This window comes from Melitaea cinxia, chromosome 3 (assembly GCF_905220565.1).
Source record: "Melitaea cinxia chromosome 3, ilMelCinx1.1, whole genome shotgun sequence".
Classification (NCBI taxonomy): domain Eukaryota; kingdom Metazoa; phylum Arthropoda; class Insecta; order Lepidoptera; family Nymphalidae; genus Melitaea; species Melitaea cinxia.
This window is the reverse complement of record NC_059396.1, coordinates 8,277,527-8,294,946: the sequence shown is the minus strand read 5'-3', so window position 1 is coordinate 8,294,946 and position 17,420 is coordinate 8,277,527. Positions and strand designations below refer to the sequence as shown.

The following is a 17,420-nucleotide window of genomic DNA, read 5'->3' as shown; positions in this document are numbered from 1 at the left end:
TCATTCAGTTTGACATCCGTTTTCATTCATTCTTTAGTTCTTTTACGTCATTCGTTCTAGAGAAATCAATTTTATTCAATTCACATTTTCACAATCCAACTCTATTCTCGCTTGCGGACAGCCGTGGTATTGGAAGAGCGACTTCTTTCGGACGGACATAATTGATTTCTGACGCTGGCCTAGATTTGGGACTCAACTGTGTTGAATTCGTATATATAAATAAATGTAACATATTAATGCTAATATTACTATACAGAAAACAATATTGCTTACGGATAGGTTATTTAACTAGCGATTTACTTTATTACTAGTAATATATAAGAAAAACTTAAGCTATGAACATTCACGTTGGTGATAAGCTTTTGGTTAGGAATTAGTGAAATAGAAAAAAAAAGAACGATAGATCATATGTGCCTTCATATCTTTGTGAGAGATTTACGAATATCGATCGTAATTGTTTTACTATGAGGCGCCATTTTGTAATTCTACAAGGCGTGGCACACGAATGCGACACGTCATCCTCGCTTTGAATATAACACGCAATAAGTAAAAGATGGTAAGTTTTTCTATGTAATACCTATATTAAAAAAATCTTTTTTAATGCAGAAATTTACATCTACTTTAGGATATAAATACTTAGTGACTCAGTTATTCTGAGAAAGTTAATGTACCGATGAATCTATTATTATGCTCTTATAATATCATCACTAAAAATATATTGTAATCAAGACAAATTTTAGCTTTTTGAGTAAATTTGAACTATGTAAAATTAAATAAAATCTTAAAATATAAATTAGCTCACAGTCAAATAACTCTTTCAATGCGCAGTTTTACTCATACTTATTATCGAAAAGCTCATGACGACCAGCCCTACTTTTTATATCATGATAGATCGTTTTAAAAAAAGGAAGGGCTATTAATTATTTATGTGAAAAAATTAAAAATCGTAAATTAGTTATATGGAACTAAAGTAGAAACTTAATAATTATTAGCAAGAGTTCAGTCTATTTTATGGTCACGTGATACAACCAACACAAGATGGCGCGTACTAAATCTATTATTAGATTAAAATTATACCTATCTAAATACGTAATGCCAAATTGTCACGAAGATAATATATTACTTTCTTAAAATGTTAAATCAGAAAGTTTTCAATTTCTTCCTTTGGTAATGATGTACAATCCCGGTGAGAAATTTATGGGGTTGGGGGTGAAGGGGGGGGGGCAGTGTGGGTTTTTCACCCCCCCTGACAACTATTTTCGTGTAAACCCCGTTGTTACAGAGATATCGTGGTTGAAGTTTTGAGGTTCAATTTTTAAATCGGAAAAAATTAACCTACCACCTTTAAGGTTAGAGTAACGCTTGGCCCCGGCTTAAAAAAAACACTAGGGGTAGGGCAGACCAAGACCACGTGGACAGTGGGGTGCTCCGATTCGGTTTTAGGTATTTTTCGAATTTCTATACCTATATTCTAGGACGCAATGTTACTAATTTTATTAGAATATTATGTCTGACGCGTTATTTGGTTAAAAAGTGTCTATTTGTCAGTCGTTAAAGGTCAGTTCGTATCGTATTTTGATCTTGCAGTAAAGATCGATTTTACGTAAATTTGTTCGAAAATAACGCGTGATAGTCGCAGTATGGATCATGAGTACACTTCTCGCAGCACCGGAGTTAAGGTAGAGTCAGAAATAACAAAAATTTAACCTCAAAAAAAAAATCTACCTGTAATGTTCACATTAGCCAATAGTAATTATATTTTATAATTGTGTTATAAATATATAATGAATAAAGTTGTCATAACCTATTTACGAGTATTGGCACGAACATAGACGAGTGACATTCACCTTTACTTTTAAAATTTTACGGATGGAGAAGTGTAATGAGTAGTAAATGCCTTATTTTATTTTATTAATGTACTAAACAAAACTATATTTTCTGTTAGAGACTTACTGATATTAATCAATTGCCTTCGCCGAGCGTTTAATATCCGTGCCGATATCGGTCACTATAAAAATCTAAATTTATTTATTGAATTAAGGTTTAATAGCTTTTTTTTTTACTTGTTATCTAGTGATAATTTAAAAATAGTCCAAAACATTAAAATCGAGAACTAGTTATTGTACATGATTGTACTGTATTTTTTGTTTAATTTTTTATCTGTGCAAAAATAGCAGTTGGTAGTAACTATAAGATTGCTTAATATTTAATTTCTTTACAGCCCCGAATTGACCCAATCCAACTTTTAAATTGCCTCAGCGTACTTCTATCACCTACTGGGGGCATAAAAAGCAGAGACGAAGTGCACAGGCTAGCTCAGTGAGTAATAACCATAATTACACATAAATGTAACTTATCTTGACTAGTCTTAAGATTAAGACCCGGTGAAATAATTTTGTAAAGAAATTATACCAATAAACGGTCAAATTTTGAAGTCAGATAGGTTAGGGTTATTTTCTTTTTTTTTGCAATTAAATTATGCCGATAAGCAGTTTTGTTTTGAGCTTAGATAGATTAGGTTACATTTTTTTTTATTCGACGGGTCTTAATCTAAAGACTTACTTTTTTATTTTACGGGTCTTAATTTAAAGCCTTATCTTCTTTATTAACGTTATTATAATGAATTGTAGACATAAGTAAATAGCTGATTCAGTGTCTGATGGATGTGAGGTTCATAATTAATTATTTTTGACATATTTTTCTTTTTATTTTCAGCTTAATGACCAAATTTTCGAAGAAACTTGTGTCTAAATGTATATACATTCAAATTCTAAAATGTACAGAAACAGATTTACTAGGTTTATTTATGGGATCTGGTGGCTGGAGGCTAGTACATATGTGGCTTACTGAAAATATAGTATCTAAGAATTTGCCACTCGTAAGAGAGTTGTTAGAATTACTGTTATTGTGTCCAGTTGATGTAGAAAGACTTAAGACTAATAATTGCCCTAAACTTGTTAAAGAATTATCAAAGGATGGCAATCACGTCGGTAAGTTATTTTCACTAATTAAATGATAATAATTTGTTTAAAAAATATTTTAATAGGTGCTATTGTAAATATGACATTCTAAGGATTAGATATTTTCCTATCTTTTTTTAAGTATTAATTACCCTTGCCAATAGTATACTGAAGATATCCTTAACATATGACATATTGCGCATTCATTTCCTGTAACATCCCACTGTTGGGCATAGGCCTCTTTCTCCAAGTAGAAGGATTGGAGCTTAATACACCACGCTACTCTACTGCGGTTTGGCAGAAACGTTCCTCACTATGAGTAACGATCGCAATCAGTTATGATAACAACTGGGACAATTGGGCTTAATGTGCTCTCCAAGGGACAGCGGGAGACCCACAAGGATTGCATAAACACCCAGAACACAGCAAACATCTGTATGGCCAATACAGATGTTGTCACATGTGGAGATCGAACCCACAACAGCCACAAACCAGTGCTGTGACTGTTGCACCAATGCGGCATCATATAACATATTAATATCATTTAAATAATGGAATATATATATATATATATATATATATATATATATATATTGTTATTTCAATAAAATCTTCTATTTTTTAGCTATAAGGGCCCTAGCTTCAAAATTGGTTGAACAGTGGCTAAAAGCAGTAAAAGGAGAGGAAGTGACACCAATATTAGTTTCAGATATACCACAAATAATTTCTGATTTCCAATGTGAAATAAAATCTGATGTGGTACCTGATAATGAGGTGGATAAGAGATCTAACGATGTAGAAATTTCTTCTTCTAATGAAAATCACAGCATAAATGAGGAAGTGGAAAATCAGGAAAATAATTCTGAAACTAATCATAATCATGCTTTGGAAATAGAAGAAAAAGAGAGTGACACTTTACCAGTATTAAAAATAACATTGAAAAATGGAAAACAAATTTTGTCCCAGGTCGAAGAAGAAAATAAAGAACCTGAAGAAGTAGAATCTGAAAAAGATAAAAGTAGAGACAAACACAAAAGCAAAAGTAGAGATAAGTCAAATGATAAAAACAGTAGCAATAATAGTAGTTCTTCAAAATCTTCAAGTTCATCTAAACATTCAAGTAAATCTTCAAGTGATAAATCTAGAAGTAGTAGTAGTCATAAAGATAGTAAACATAGCAGTAAAGATAAATCAAAAGATCGTCATTCTTCTCACAGCTCGAAATCTAGAAGTAGTAGTTCTAGTAGTTACAGAAAATCAAGCTCATCAAGTAGTAGTAAGTCAAGAGATTCTAAAAATGAGCATAAACACAGCTCTGACAAAGATAAAAGTCGAGAGAAAGATAAAGATGTGAAACCTTCAACGGAAAAATCTGATGAAAAAGCACAAACACCTTCTATACATAAACTTGGTAAAATTCCAAAATTAAGTGATGTAAAAAAAGAAAAACCTTCAATATCTATAGAAATACGAAAGCCCGATGAGCCGAAGCCAAAAACTGTTAAAACATTTAATTCTAAATTTAGGAAACATGGATTAGAAGAGGAAATAAAACCACCACCTTCAAGGGCATCTGTTTTGAGTAATAAAAAACCACCCCCTGTTTTACCACCTACTGTATCTATACCGAAACGACCATCACCTATTCACAATGAGCCTCCTCCAGAGAAGAAACCAAAAACAGTAGTTGAAATTGAAAAACCTGGAGCTATAAAATTAATTCCTCCTAAACCTAAACGTAAGTATTGTTTTAATTATTTATTTTCCAATTTAGTATTAATATATTTTATTTTTACAGGAAAAGGTGGTCACGAGTATATGTTGAAAATTACTTCAGTGCTTACAAAATTATATTTATTGCTATTCCAAATATGGTAAGTCTAAAATGCATAACTTGACGGGCTCAATAATATTTTTTCAGAATTTAACTGTAAAGTATTTATTTCAAATAAAGGTTAAATTTTATGACAAAAATTCTTTTGTTGAGTACTGACCTAATCTGTTTTTAAAGACTCCATAAAGAGGTGGATGTACCAGCGGTTTGATGGAGCACCCAGCACTCAACGCGAGCCATTGGGAACATCGCTGTTTACGATCTTCACCTGACATGAACTTTCGACAAATCGTATAATGGAAAATCAAAGTATAGACGCTGAAAAAATACAAAAAAAAACCTTTTACACAAATTAGTACTGATTTGTCTGGTTTATGTAAAAAGGTTAATAACAATAAATACTATTAACATTAAACTACCAGAATAAGATCATTATTAGATAGATGGTAATAATGAACTTTATATAACACAAGTTATCATTTTTTATATGCTCTTTAATTGCCTTAATCCAATAAAACTAGGTTGCCTTGAAAATAATCAATGACAATTAATACTTAACTAGAGTAGAGGTACAATTTTTGATACAATCACAAAAACAAACTATGACAGAATTAATAAATCTCGAGAGGGTAGTATATTTAAGCTCGAGTGTTTTAAAAAAAATACAGTAAAAACATTAATTGTTAGTTCAAAGTATACGTAGTCTATGTTAGTTTATGTATCAGCAATATAATATATATTACTTTGGAGAAATCTTTTATGCGAGTATAACGACACTCGCGTGAGTAAGTTACAAAATATTAAACGAAATCTATGAATTTTAATAACTAATCCCCTACCTCTCAACACAAATTTTTTGTTATCTGTGACATGTATCGCCTTATAGTCGTTCATTATTTTTTCACAATGATGTTAAATTGAACTACATTCAATCTCATACGTTTATAACATACATAAACTATCTACTACTCAAGTTATTTACACAGAATAGATTAATTTATTATTTATTTTTAAATTGATGATGATGGTGGAATCATCGTGATAAAATAAATGTCTTGCTATATTATGAAACCGTAGCAAAATTAGGATAGTTGCAATTTGTATATTTTTTTTTACTTATTATTATTAACCCCCGACGCAAAGTATTATAAGTTTGACGCTAATGATCTGGGGCATCGTACCTCTCGAACGGGTGGACCGATTTCCATGTTTTTTCCGTGAAAGCAAGTTTCTTTGCGATGATTATTAGCTATGTTTAGTAAAAATCGATCCAGCAGTTTGATGAGTATCAGCTTTTTTCCTAAATGATCATTTTTGGTAGGAAAAAAATGAAGTAGGCTTTTTAATGTTTAGTAAAAATCGATCCAGCAGTTTGATGAGTATCAGCCTTTTTTCTAAATGATCATATTCGGCAGAAAAAAAATTAAGTAGGCTTTTATTTTATTTAATAGTTATTAATTATCAATTCTAAATAAGCTGTTTAATACTTAAAAGAACACATGTTTTCAGTAATAGAAAAAAATAACTACATATGTAAGGCCTATGAATGTATTTTAGAACAAAGTTCAAAACGTGAAAAAGGAAAGTAAAAACGAATGTTGTTTCAAAATATGGCAAGTTAGTTTTTATAGTCTTCTTATAATAACGCAAAACTTGATACAATTAAGTTTAACTATGAGTTAGATTATCGAGGCTATTGTTGTTGCTTAATGAGAGAAAGTTCAATGCTGTTAGATGCACGTAAAAACTCGTAGATATTTTTCTTAACAGATTTATCTAAGATATTATACAAATAACGACAGTTATTTTTACTACTCGTTCTTGAGCAGTACGTACTTGTTAATACGAAATTTTATCTAGTATTTTATGCGTTAGAAAAAAAAGGTACTTTATTATTTATTTACGTTCCGTCCATGTACCCTCAATACAATAAAGAACGTCCTCTCCCTCTTATTTAACGTTATTAAAAAAAGGATTGTTTTTATTATTTATTTAAAATAGTTGTTATTATTATTTAACATTAATTAACAATTCCATCTTTACAGTATTAGCATTTATGTATTATTTATATTAACTGTTAAAAACCCTAACATAAGTACTCGCGATGATAATTTGTTAAAAATGCGCTTATATTGTCGCCTACTTTTGTACAAAGGGAAAATAAACAATAATTACTTTTTAATGAGAGTAAATTAAGGGTAAATTTTAGGAAATCTGATCGAGCAGTTATTATTTACCTCTATAAAACTTATTAATTTGAATTTACATATATAAATTAGGATAACGTATAAATAAACATGTAGGTAGGTCATCACACACATTTTAAATCCCATTTTCTATTCGTTTTTTAGTTTTATTTACTCGCTTAATCCTTTGTGGTAACTTAATCGTACGTCTGGTAATCTTAAACGTTTTATATATATTTAATTACTTATTGTTGATTTTCTTTCACATGTATATAAAAAGATAATATATATTTAGTCTAGCATAGAAAAAAGTCTTGGTTTCGCTTTTAATCTACTTAAACATATTTCTTTTCAGTTACCGATGCACGATGTTATTAGATAAGCTTTTTTCTTGTTTGCAAATTAAGTGATTGATATATTGGAATGCGTTTCACGTACTTCTGTGAAATATTTACTAGTTTTTGTAAGATACAGGGCTATCTTTATCCTAATGTTATACGTTTTCATGCCTACAGGAATATCAAACAATACATAAACATACTTTTTGATGTCTGAATGAAATTACCTTAAAACTCAGTGGGACGTTTGAAATAAAAAGTATAATGATATTAACAAAAAGTGTGTGGTTAAAGCGAGTATTCGTAACCACTCTCCATAGTTGTTTATGTTTATAATTCTACAAAGAACCATTAGAACACTAGTATTAACTGCTATGCGTAGTATACATAATTTACAATTCGTTGGTGTTTTTAACTACGTACCTCATTTCATTCGCTTTACATCTGTATATTAATTTATATGTATATATTTATCGATTTATTTCAACGTTCTGTATAGGCGATACGCGGAGTTTTTACCACCTTCAAAAAAAAGGAGGTGTTCAGTTCGACTTATGTTTTACCTTCTTACTAGGTAAAATGATTTTTATGATACGTTTTATTTCGAAAGGTGGTACATCCTACCTATGTGGTTCTATTTAAATACCATCGAAATCTTGCGAGTACTTTTAAACCGATTTCCTAAAAAGGAGGACGTTCTCAATTCGATTGTATTTTTTTATGTACCTATGTTACCTCAGAACTTTTGATTGGATGAACTGATTTCGATGATTCTTTTTTTTAATTAATCGAAAGGTGCTGCCTGTCATATGGTCCCATTTAAATTTATTTGAGATCTGACAAGTATTTTTTGAGTAATGATGCATATTTGCTTGACTATTTTTTTTTAGTCGACCTACTTTGTTTTATACCGCATAACTTATCGCTGGGTATACCGATTTTGGTAATTTTTCATCTACTTATGATGTATTACTTGTCAATCTAATTACATTCGTTTGTTTCATTTGCGAGCAAACACAATTATTGAGTTATCCCTAATTATTCGTATTTAATTGACTCTTTAATATAGTGTTGTTTTGTATTTGTCTATGTAATTATTATATGTCTAGGTATGTAACTATGTACATATATAATTATATTGTAGTTGCTTATTTTTTCGTTTGCGTGCAAGCATTATTATAGTTTTAACAAGTTCCCGAGATTAGCGCGTGCAAAAATCAGTTATAATATTTGTGCAAATGCAAGTCGCCGCCCTGTAAAGTTGAGATCTAAAAATTAGTTTAAATTTTTACGTAATCGAACAAGAGTTAAATATTTTTGTCATTTTAAAATAAGTACCTACCTGGTTTTAAATTCAGAAAATATATTTTACGACTAATTACAAAATCTATTATTTAATTCTACAATCTATTAACACGTTGTTTATCTATTAACACGTTATTGTTTCGCATTCTGAAAATATATTAATTTTCAAATATTTTACAAAACAAGTTGTTTAAACATGTTATTAAAACATGTCTGAGTCCTACTGTCCTGGGCGACGAGAAACTGCCAAAAACTCGATATTTTCATGTATACGTATAAGGTGTACGACTCCCTAACTACGTTCCTTCGAATCAGGGACTCTATAGGTGCTATAGATCACGTTCCACTTCGATAGACTCATTCCACGTGATACCTTTCGTGAGCGTGTAAGCACGGTTATAATTTATAATAAAAAATATCCTACGAGAAAAAAAATTGGTTCTATAGCTGGATGCAGCTGATATTAATATTTTACTTTATCGACGTTTTTAGGGCTATGATAAATAGTACAGTTATTCAGAAGTACGTTGCCAGAGTAGGTCGTATGTTAATACATAGTAAAATTTAAAAAAGGGGAATTTTTTTCTCGTCCGAAACATGATCTACGGAACCCCTCGTTTGAAGGAACCCAGTTAGGTGTCGAACGCCTTATATATTACGTGTGTACTGATTTTGAATGATATTTATTTTTGATCTTTGAATTATATTTCAATATACAGTAGATTAAATTAGCATAAAAACAATAGTTCTTCGTGTTTAATTGCACTTATTTCAAAATATACGGCTTAAAATCAATTATCGTTATATTGTATTCGTTTATAAAGATGAACGAATTAATAAAATCTTCACACTATGACGCATACAGCAGTAAACCTCAAAATGAGTGAAATAATTCAAATAGTATTTTTAATGTAAAGGGGATGTCGAGTGCTGATAACTGTATTTTCTTATTATTTTTTTTTTCAAAAATAGATAAATTTGAGCCTGAAAACCTGTCATTATGCATTTTAGACCTGTAATTTTTTCTGTTTCCTAATCTCCAATTGTTAAGGATATATTTACAGAAACTAAATATAACGTATATTTTCTTTGTTACAGCTATGGTGCTTCAGGAGAGTGATATGTTTATGGACGCATTAAATGCATCAGCTACTAACAAAAAGGAACCGAAGAAAAGAAAAAGGCGCACAAGCGGATCTAAAGACGGAAATACACAAAATGATGGATCTCCTCCGCAAACTCCAACGAACTTATCAAGTCCAAATAGTGAAAGTAAATCTGTACCCCCAAGATTTTATCAAGATACCTTAGACGAAGAAGAAAACAAGGACAGATGTAGTGAAAAATCGTCTGAGCACAAAAGTAATACTGAGCAGTCGGATTCCAAGGAAAAAGATGAGACGGAAAATATGGACACATCAGAACCTCATACACTGACAATAAATGGTTTAAAAGGAGTTCTATGTTATCATAAAAGAAAAGGTCCTAAAAAAAGTATAAGATGGAAACCGGATTCAGAGTTAGAAGAAATTCAATACTTTGAACTTGATGAAACTGAAAGAGTTAATGTTACAAAAACGTTTACCGACATGAAACATTTAGAAAGAATACATGAAAGAGAAGCTTTCCAAAAGGCAAGAAATCTCATTAATGATGATGTTATGGAAGAAAGAACGAGCTGGAGACCTTTAATACCAATTGACGTCGAAGGTCAAATCCAAATTGAATATGGTAAAAATAGTAAAGAGAAAGATATTCAAGCCATTCGTCAAAAAGGTACATTGCAACCATTATATTTCCATAAGTCAATGATCCCTGACTCACCACATGAACCAGAGGTTGAAGCTCATACTTACAATGAACCAACAGTTATACCTTTAGAAGATGTAACGGGAAATCAAGATAATATTAGCGATTTTAGAAATATGCCATGGCCAGAACCCAAAGGCAATCCTCCTCCTACAAGTAATAGTGGCATGAATGTTCCAACAATGTTTCCACCAAATATATCGCAATTTCCAAATACTTTCCCTCCACCTCAATTTCCAGGAGTTCCTAATTTCCAAGGACCGCCAATCATGCCTGGTGATTGGCAGAACGGAGTGGTACCACCTATTATGTCAAATGGTATTCCAAGTCCAATGGCACCATCGGCTATTGTGCCAGGATCAATACCGCCGGGAAATATGCCACCAGGAATGATGCCTCCACCCGATAATATGATGATGGGTCCTGAAATGTTTGGAGGACCTAATCCCATGTTTCCTGTACCGCCTGATGGATTCAACATGCAACAAAATATGTTTCCTGTTGACTATAATATGTCGGGACCGGCTGGACCGGATGGATTTCCTGGTAATTTTAGAGGAGGAATGCGGGGTCGAGGAGTTGGTGGTCCTTGGAGAGGAAAAGTAACAGTAAATTGGGATGGACCACAAAGAGGTCGTGGCGGTCGAGGTGGTGGTCGTAAAGGTGTGTGCATCTATTTTCAAAGAAAAGGTTCCTGTCGGCAGGGTGACAATTGCTCATTTTTACACCCAGGTGTCAATTGTCCTTTTTAAAAATTAAGTATCCACATGTACATATTAAAAAAGAAAATAATATATTTTCTAGGTAATAAGAGAATATTATTTGCCTGGTCCAAAAAGACTGCCTAATGTAAATAGTTAATATTTTGTAAATAATGTAAATTTGTTACTAAGCTTTATACAAAAATAGTGCAAATAAATGAAGTAATTTTTATGACACTTTTTTTCTTTAGTGTTTCCTTCTAAGAGATTTACATATGTATAAAAGTACAGTTAACTGTATGAGAAAATTACTATTAAAATAGTTATTCATTGAAATTTGCTTTAGTTAATTGAATTTATATGCTATAATATAATAATTGTGTTTGCTCGCAAACGCAACAAAATTACGCGTCAGATCTCGAATTAAATTTAAATGGGACCACATGACATGCACCACATTTCGATTAAAAATAGAATCATGAAAATCTTTCCACCTAGTAAAAAGTTACGTTAGTACGTAGTTAACACGTATAATAATTGTGTTTGCTCGCAAACGAAAAAAAAAAACCGACATCAATTACATCGACGAGTAATACAACGTAGATCGACGAAAATATAGTCAAGTAACTACGCGTTATCAAAGATTACTCAAAAAGTAGTTATCAGATCTCGATAAAATTTATATGTGACCACATGATAAACATCAGCTTTCGATTAAATTAAAAATTATTAAAATCGGTACACCCAGTAAAAAGTTATTGCGGATTTTCGAGAGTTTCCCTCGATTTCTCTGGGATCCCATCATCAAGTCCTGGTTTCCTTATCATGGTACAAAACTAGGGATATCCCCTTTCCAACAAAAAAAGAATTATCAAAATCGGTACATCCAGTAGAAAATTATGCGGTATAATACAACGTAGGTCGACGAAAAAAGCGGCAAGTAAAAACGCATTATTGGATATAGCTCGAAAAGTAGTTGTTAGATCTCAAATAAATTTAAATAGGGCCAATTGACATACACCACCTTTCGATTGAAAAAAAAGCACTTTTACCTGTAGCAAGATATGCTTAATGTAATAGTAAATACTTAATTAGTATGCCAGTATTTACTGTACCGAAACAAATAGCAGTCGTCGTTTTTAACCTACTTCAAAAAAGGAGGAAGTTACTCAATTCGACCGTATGTGGGTCAATCAACTTTTATTTGTCTTCTTATGTGTATGTTTTGTCCCTGACCAATAATCGCAGTTCTAAAGAAAATTAAGTGGTTTGTTGGCATATGTCGCATTTAATATATTATTAAGCAAACAGGAATAAATTATTTTAATAAAATAACTATTAAACTGGAAATTTAATGGTTGTCCAGGTGACAAAACATCGGATGTAGTGGTTTTTTGTGTGTCCCCCAGTAGCTTAGTACAATGAAACATTACTTTATACAAAAAAATACTGTATGACAATTACTTATGCTTGTACATAAGTATTCATTACAATGTATACTATGATGCTAGCATATAGATTTTTGTTTGCTTCATAATTTTAACGAGTTTTTTGCATGTTAATTTTGGTCCCTATTATATTTTATTATGCTGACTTCCACCGAGCAACGGTAAAAAAGTTCCGAAACCAAAACATAGATGAAGATCAGTTGCATTGAGAACAAGTCGATCGATTTAGTGACAACACTCATCCAGCCGCTATTTTGATTTCATTTTTGCCGCGGCGTCATTTGGCCGAGTGCGTTTTGAGAAAGCGCGTGGCTTTTTTCTGTGTCCACCGGACAACCAGCACAAAAACGTAAGTATTTGATATATCGTAGTAAATTAAAGTGAAATATATTCTATTTAATCTATATTTTTCACTCGCGTAAGACCTAATTCAAAATATCATTACTTATTACAAGGAAACCCAAAGACTGATAAATGTCACTCGGACAACCAGTCACTTGGACAACCAAAACCGTTGTCCGTGGGACATTTTGGTTGTCCATATAGGACAATAATGATAGAATCAGCATAAAGCAATACTTTTTCGTTCAATAATTAGTCACTAAAGATCCTTTTACAAGGCCTAAAGCCATATATTATTGTTTAATATAAATTACACACACATATTTTTGCTATATCTAATAGTTCTCTATTCTAAATTATTTTTGTTATTATTTTTAGTTAATGGGCTTGACGAAAAAAAGAAAAATCATGACGCTGTAGAAAAAGCATTAAGCAGACCCGGAGAAATTAGCTGAGCGAAAGAAAAAAAAAGGAAAAACTACCATAAGAAAAAAAAACTAATTTCAAGTATGCCGCCAGAAGATAAAGAAGGTACAGAATTATATGATAGCTGCAAAAACAGTCACAGAGGAATCGCCAAAAACCTGTTAGAAATATAATTAAGAATACGCCTCCAAGCTCATCGTCCATTCTGCAAGAAATAAATCCCGAAGATCAACTTCAACCGACGACACCACCTCCTAGTCCTGCCGTGTCTTCGAAAAATGAAAAGATTAGAGGGATAAAAAAAGTTTGATACTTATTATTTAATTTTCGAGACTTATTATTAAAAAAAAAACAACTGTATTGTAATATAGTATAAATAAATAAATAAAAAACAACCGATTTTAATCCTAGTATCTCCTTTGGATTCCCGAGTATGTCCTATTGACAACCGTATTGGTCTACTGGACAACCATTTTGTCCCTGTCTCCTAAAGACACATGATCGTCATTTTTACTTTAAAAAAAAAACAGTAATGTTTGCAAAATTTTCAAATATGAATGTAACAATTAAAAGTGAATTCATAAAGAGTGTTAAATATCTCGTATTATTTGTTATTTTACAAATTAAATGAAAAGTTCGTTAAATTCAAAGTTTGTCGTTGTCCAGGAGACAATGTTATTGGTAGTAACTTATAAATTAATAGTTGCGTCATTTATTTAAGGGAGATAAATAGAAATCCATCTTATATTAAGTGAGAATAAAATGATGGTTTACAATTTGACCTATTTAGTTAGTTGTCCAAGGGACTATCTTAACTAGAGTCATGGGGAATTCGGAGTAAAATTTACAATTTTATGTAAATAAATCGTTCTGCTCTATGTGAATTCTTAAAATATAAATAATTATCTACAGCAAAAATGTTAAAATATTAAAATTTTCAAATACAATTAAAAAATTAAAATTTATTATCGATCTACACTTAAAAGTTGATTGACCCATGTACATATATTTTTTATGTATGTTAGCGGATAACTTCGTCGTTTATGAAACAATTTTAATAATTCTTTTCTGTTGAAAAGGAGATATGCTAAGGGTGATACCATGATAAGGAAACCAGGATCTGATAATGGCATCCTAGAAAAATCTTGAGGAACATTCGAAAATTGTAGTAATGAGTAATGCTTTTGTTATTTTTTTCGTCTACTTACGTCGTATTACTTACTTGTCAGTAATTGCAGTCGGTTTTTTTCGTTTGCTAGCAAACACAATTATTGATTCTATAATTGTTCTGACTAAAATCCAGTCGCGTGCTAAACACACATAATTATACTAGCTTTTGCCCGCGGCTTCGCTCGCATTGATTTTTTTAAAAAATAAAAAGTATCCTATGTTACTTCTAATACCTCCAAGAATATGTGTACAAGTTTCTTGATGATCGGTTAAGTAGTTTTCGCGTGAAAGCGTTGCAAACAAACTTATATTTATTCACATTTATAATATTAATATTGTTACGTGTTAGGGTTCGAAGGATTTGGAGAGAAAGACCTGCCGGCCTAGCATGCATACAACGAGATATCTCTTGACGAGAGAGAGAGTTAATGTCTACATCGAGTATTTTCTCGATTACCCTAACATGCGTACTACGAGAGACAAAATTCTCTTCCGAAGACTTCGCCTTGTCGAGTAGAGAAACATTATCAACCATAATCCCAACTGAATATCATTCTTATATCTTATGTCGTAAAGTTGAATTTACAAGGTTATTGACCAATTTCAAACGAGTGACACATGTTTTATTTAACAATGTTCTCGGCCTTTTGGCTAAGATAAAAAGTGTATATCTAATTTAAAAAATCTAATATGGAAAATAAAACGGCGTAAGTAAATGAATTTAATTATATATGTAAAACAATATGCTCGTGTTGTGCTTTATATCTTGTCGCACATTAGATAATTGTAATTCTATCACGCATTGTTTTTTTTTTTTAATTTTTAAAATTTTTTGAATTTTTGAATTTTTTTTTTGATTATTGATTTTACTTTTATTCTATTTAATTTTATTTTTAGTTATTGATTTTTTTAATATAATTTTGTTTTGTTTTATATTCTGAATGTTGTCTTGTCTTGTTGTACTAACCCAATATGGACTTATACTTTGGTCTGAAATAAAGTATTATTATTATTTAGAATAAGAAGCAACAGGGCGCAAATACGTTTTTTGTGTCATTATATGGCACACTTCACTCGACTTTTCGCATTTCCCGCTCTTCGTATACCGAAATTATATAATTATAATAGGGAAACGCCATGGTATACAAAAAATAGGCACCCGGTTTTATTTATTTTTTATTTATCGTCTTTCTCGTCGATAATATTGAAGACGAGAAGTTTCTCTTCCTAAAACGACAAAATTCGACAAAATTACGATGTCATGTTAGCTTCCGTAGAGATAAATATCACAGATCACTAAAATTTAATGATTATCTCTTCTTGACGTAACGAGAAGAGTATCGCGTGCACGCATGTTAGCTACTGTAGACATAAAGAGATAATACGAGAAAAGGGGTAGACAAAATTTTGTCGTGGCGCGCATGCTAGGCCGGCTGCTGACTCTTTTCAAGACTTTATTCACTAGCACTAGGACCTCTAACGCCATCTAGTATTGAGTAGAGAGTTTCATGCTGTCGCTGTCTTTGTGTGGTTTCAATGATTGCTGCTAGATGGCGCTAGTTTCTTAGTGTGTTCGTAACAATATATATATAATGACAGAAAAAAAACAATAAATATAGAAAAATCCCAAAGAGCTGAAAGCCTGAAACTATAGTCAATTGGATTGGATATTGACATGACCGTCGATAATACAGTGCAACGGTATTACGATACTCAGGGTTGGAACTTCATTACTGGACTGCTAGACGACGTTGAAGTAGCTAGACTTTGAGATTTTTTGACAAACAATTTTTTTATTTTTCGTAATTTTTTCTTCATAAAAAGTATCCTATGTTACTTCTAATATCTCCAAAAATGTGTGTACAAAGTTTCATGATCATCGGTTGAGTAGTTTTCGCGTGAAAGCGTAACAAATAAACTTACATTCACATTTATAATATTACTAGCTGACCTGGCGAACTTCGTATCACCTTATTTTTTTCTGAAATATAATAATAACATAATATATCAAAATAAAATATAGCCTATCTTTTAAGTTGGATCAAACTGCACACGGTGTGCAAATTTGACTAAAATCGGTTAAGTAGTTTAGGAGTCCATTGAGGACAAACATTGTGACACGAGATTTATATATATTAAGATTAGGGATTATTGAATTACGTAAAAAGAAATATTTACTCTAAGCCACCAAAGCAGTGTTGAAAAAAATATACGGCTTTCTTGTAAGAACTCGCAGCCCTAGATTTTCGTCGGAAGTTATAGAGCAGTTAATGACGCCATAGAAACAACATTAAAAATAATGTTTAAAATCGTTTTAGTGCACAGTCGTATATCAAATTTCTAATAACTAATTAATTAAATGAATTATATAATAACGGGTGAAATCCTGTATTTGTGAAAGATATCTTGTATAGTTCTGATATTTAAATCAATAGATAATCATACATATAATATAAAATTACATATGAAAAACCGCTCTGGTGCATTTCATGTTTTTTCTTCATCATGGTGGGAAAAAGAAAAAAATCTCAACGAAAATAAAACATTTTTATTAGGTAGGTACTTAGTTATTTTTGGTTACTGATACTATATGTACTATCATATATACTATCATATATATACTACCACCATATACCAAGTGCCGGATTAGCCACGTAGCAAGAGTAGCAAGTGCTACGGGCCCCGCGAATTGGGGAGCCCCGCGCTTCAACGCCTGTCTGAACGTAATTAAAAATATATTAATCTAGATAGGAGCGTAAAATATCTCGCATGCCTTAAACGCGAAGCATTTATGCTATGCTTTACTTTCAAGTCCAGTCGACAAGTTCAAAATGGTCGAAAATAGAGATAGTGCACTTAAAATTATGCTCATTGAATCCGGAATGACGTTTAGAAAAATGT

The 17,420-nt window shown here is 31.5% G+C and overlaps 1 protein-coding gene and 1 long non-coding RNA gene across 2 annotated transcripts; both read left to right on the top strand.

Moving 5' to 3' along the window:
- Positions 1-8: 8 nt before the first annotated feature.
- LOC123669389 (serine/threonine-protein phosphatase 1 regulatory subunit 10) lies at positions 9-11,365 on the top strand. Its single transcript, XM_045602996.1, has 5 exons — positions 9-556; positions 2,222-2,319; positions 2,716-2,990; positions 3,586-4,698; positions 9,722-11,365. The coding sequence occupies exons 1-5, from the start codon at positions 554-556 to the stop codon at positions 11,182-11,184; spliced, it is 2,952 nt and encodes a 983-aa protein (XP_045458952.1). The 5' UTR covers positions 9-553; the 3' UTR covers positions 11,185-11,365.
- Positions 11,366-12,659: 1,294 nt separating this feature from the next.
- Positions 12,660-13,430, top strand: LOC123669142. Its single transcript, XR_006745696.1, has 2 exons — positions 12,660-12,930; positions 13,302-13,430. It is a non-coding gene; the product is annotated as an uncharacterized LOC123669142 (long non-coding RNA).
- Positions 13,431-17,420: the final 3,990 nt, after the last annotated feature.

Coding starts and splice junctions, on each gene's coding strand:
- LOC123669389 (XM_045602996.1), top strand. Junction 2,320..2,715: donor GAAGTGCACAGGCTAGCTCA/GTGAGTAATAAC, acceptor TTTTATTTTCAG/CTTAATGACCAAATTTTCGA. Junction 4,699..9,721: donor AATTCCTCCTAAACCTAAAC/GTAAGTATTGTT, acceptor TCTTTGTTACAG/CTATGGTGCTTCAGGAGAGT.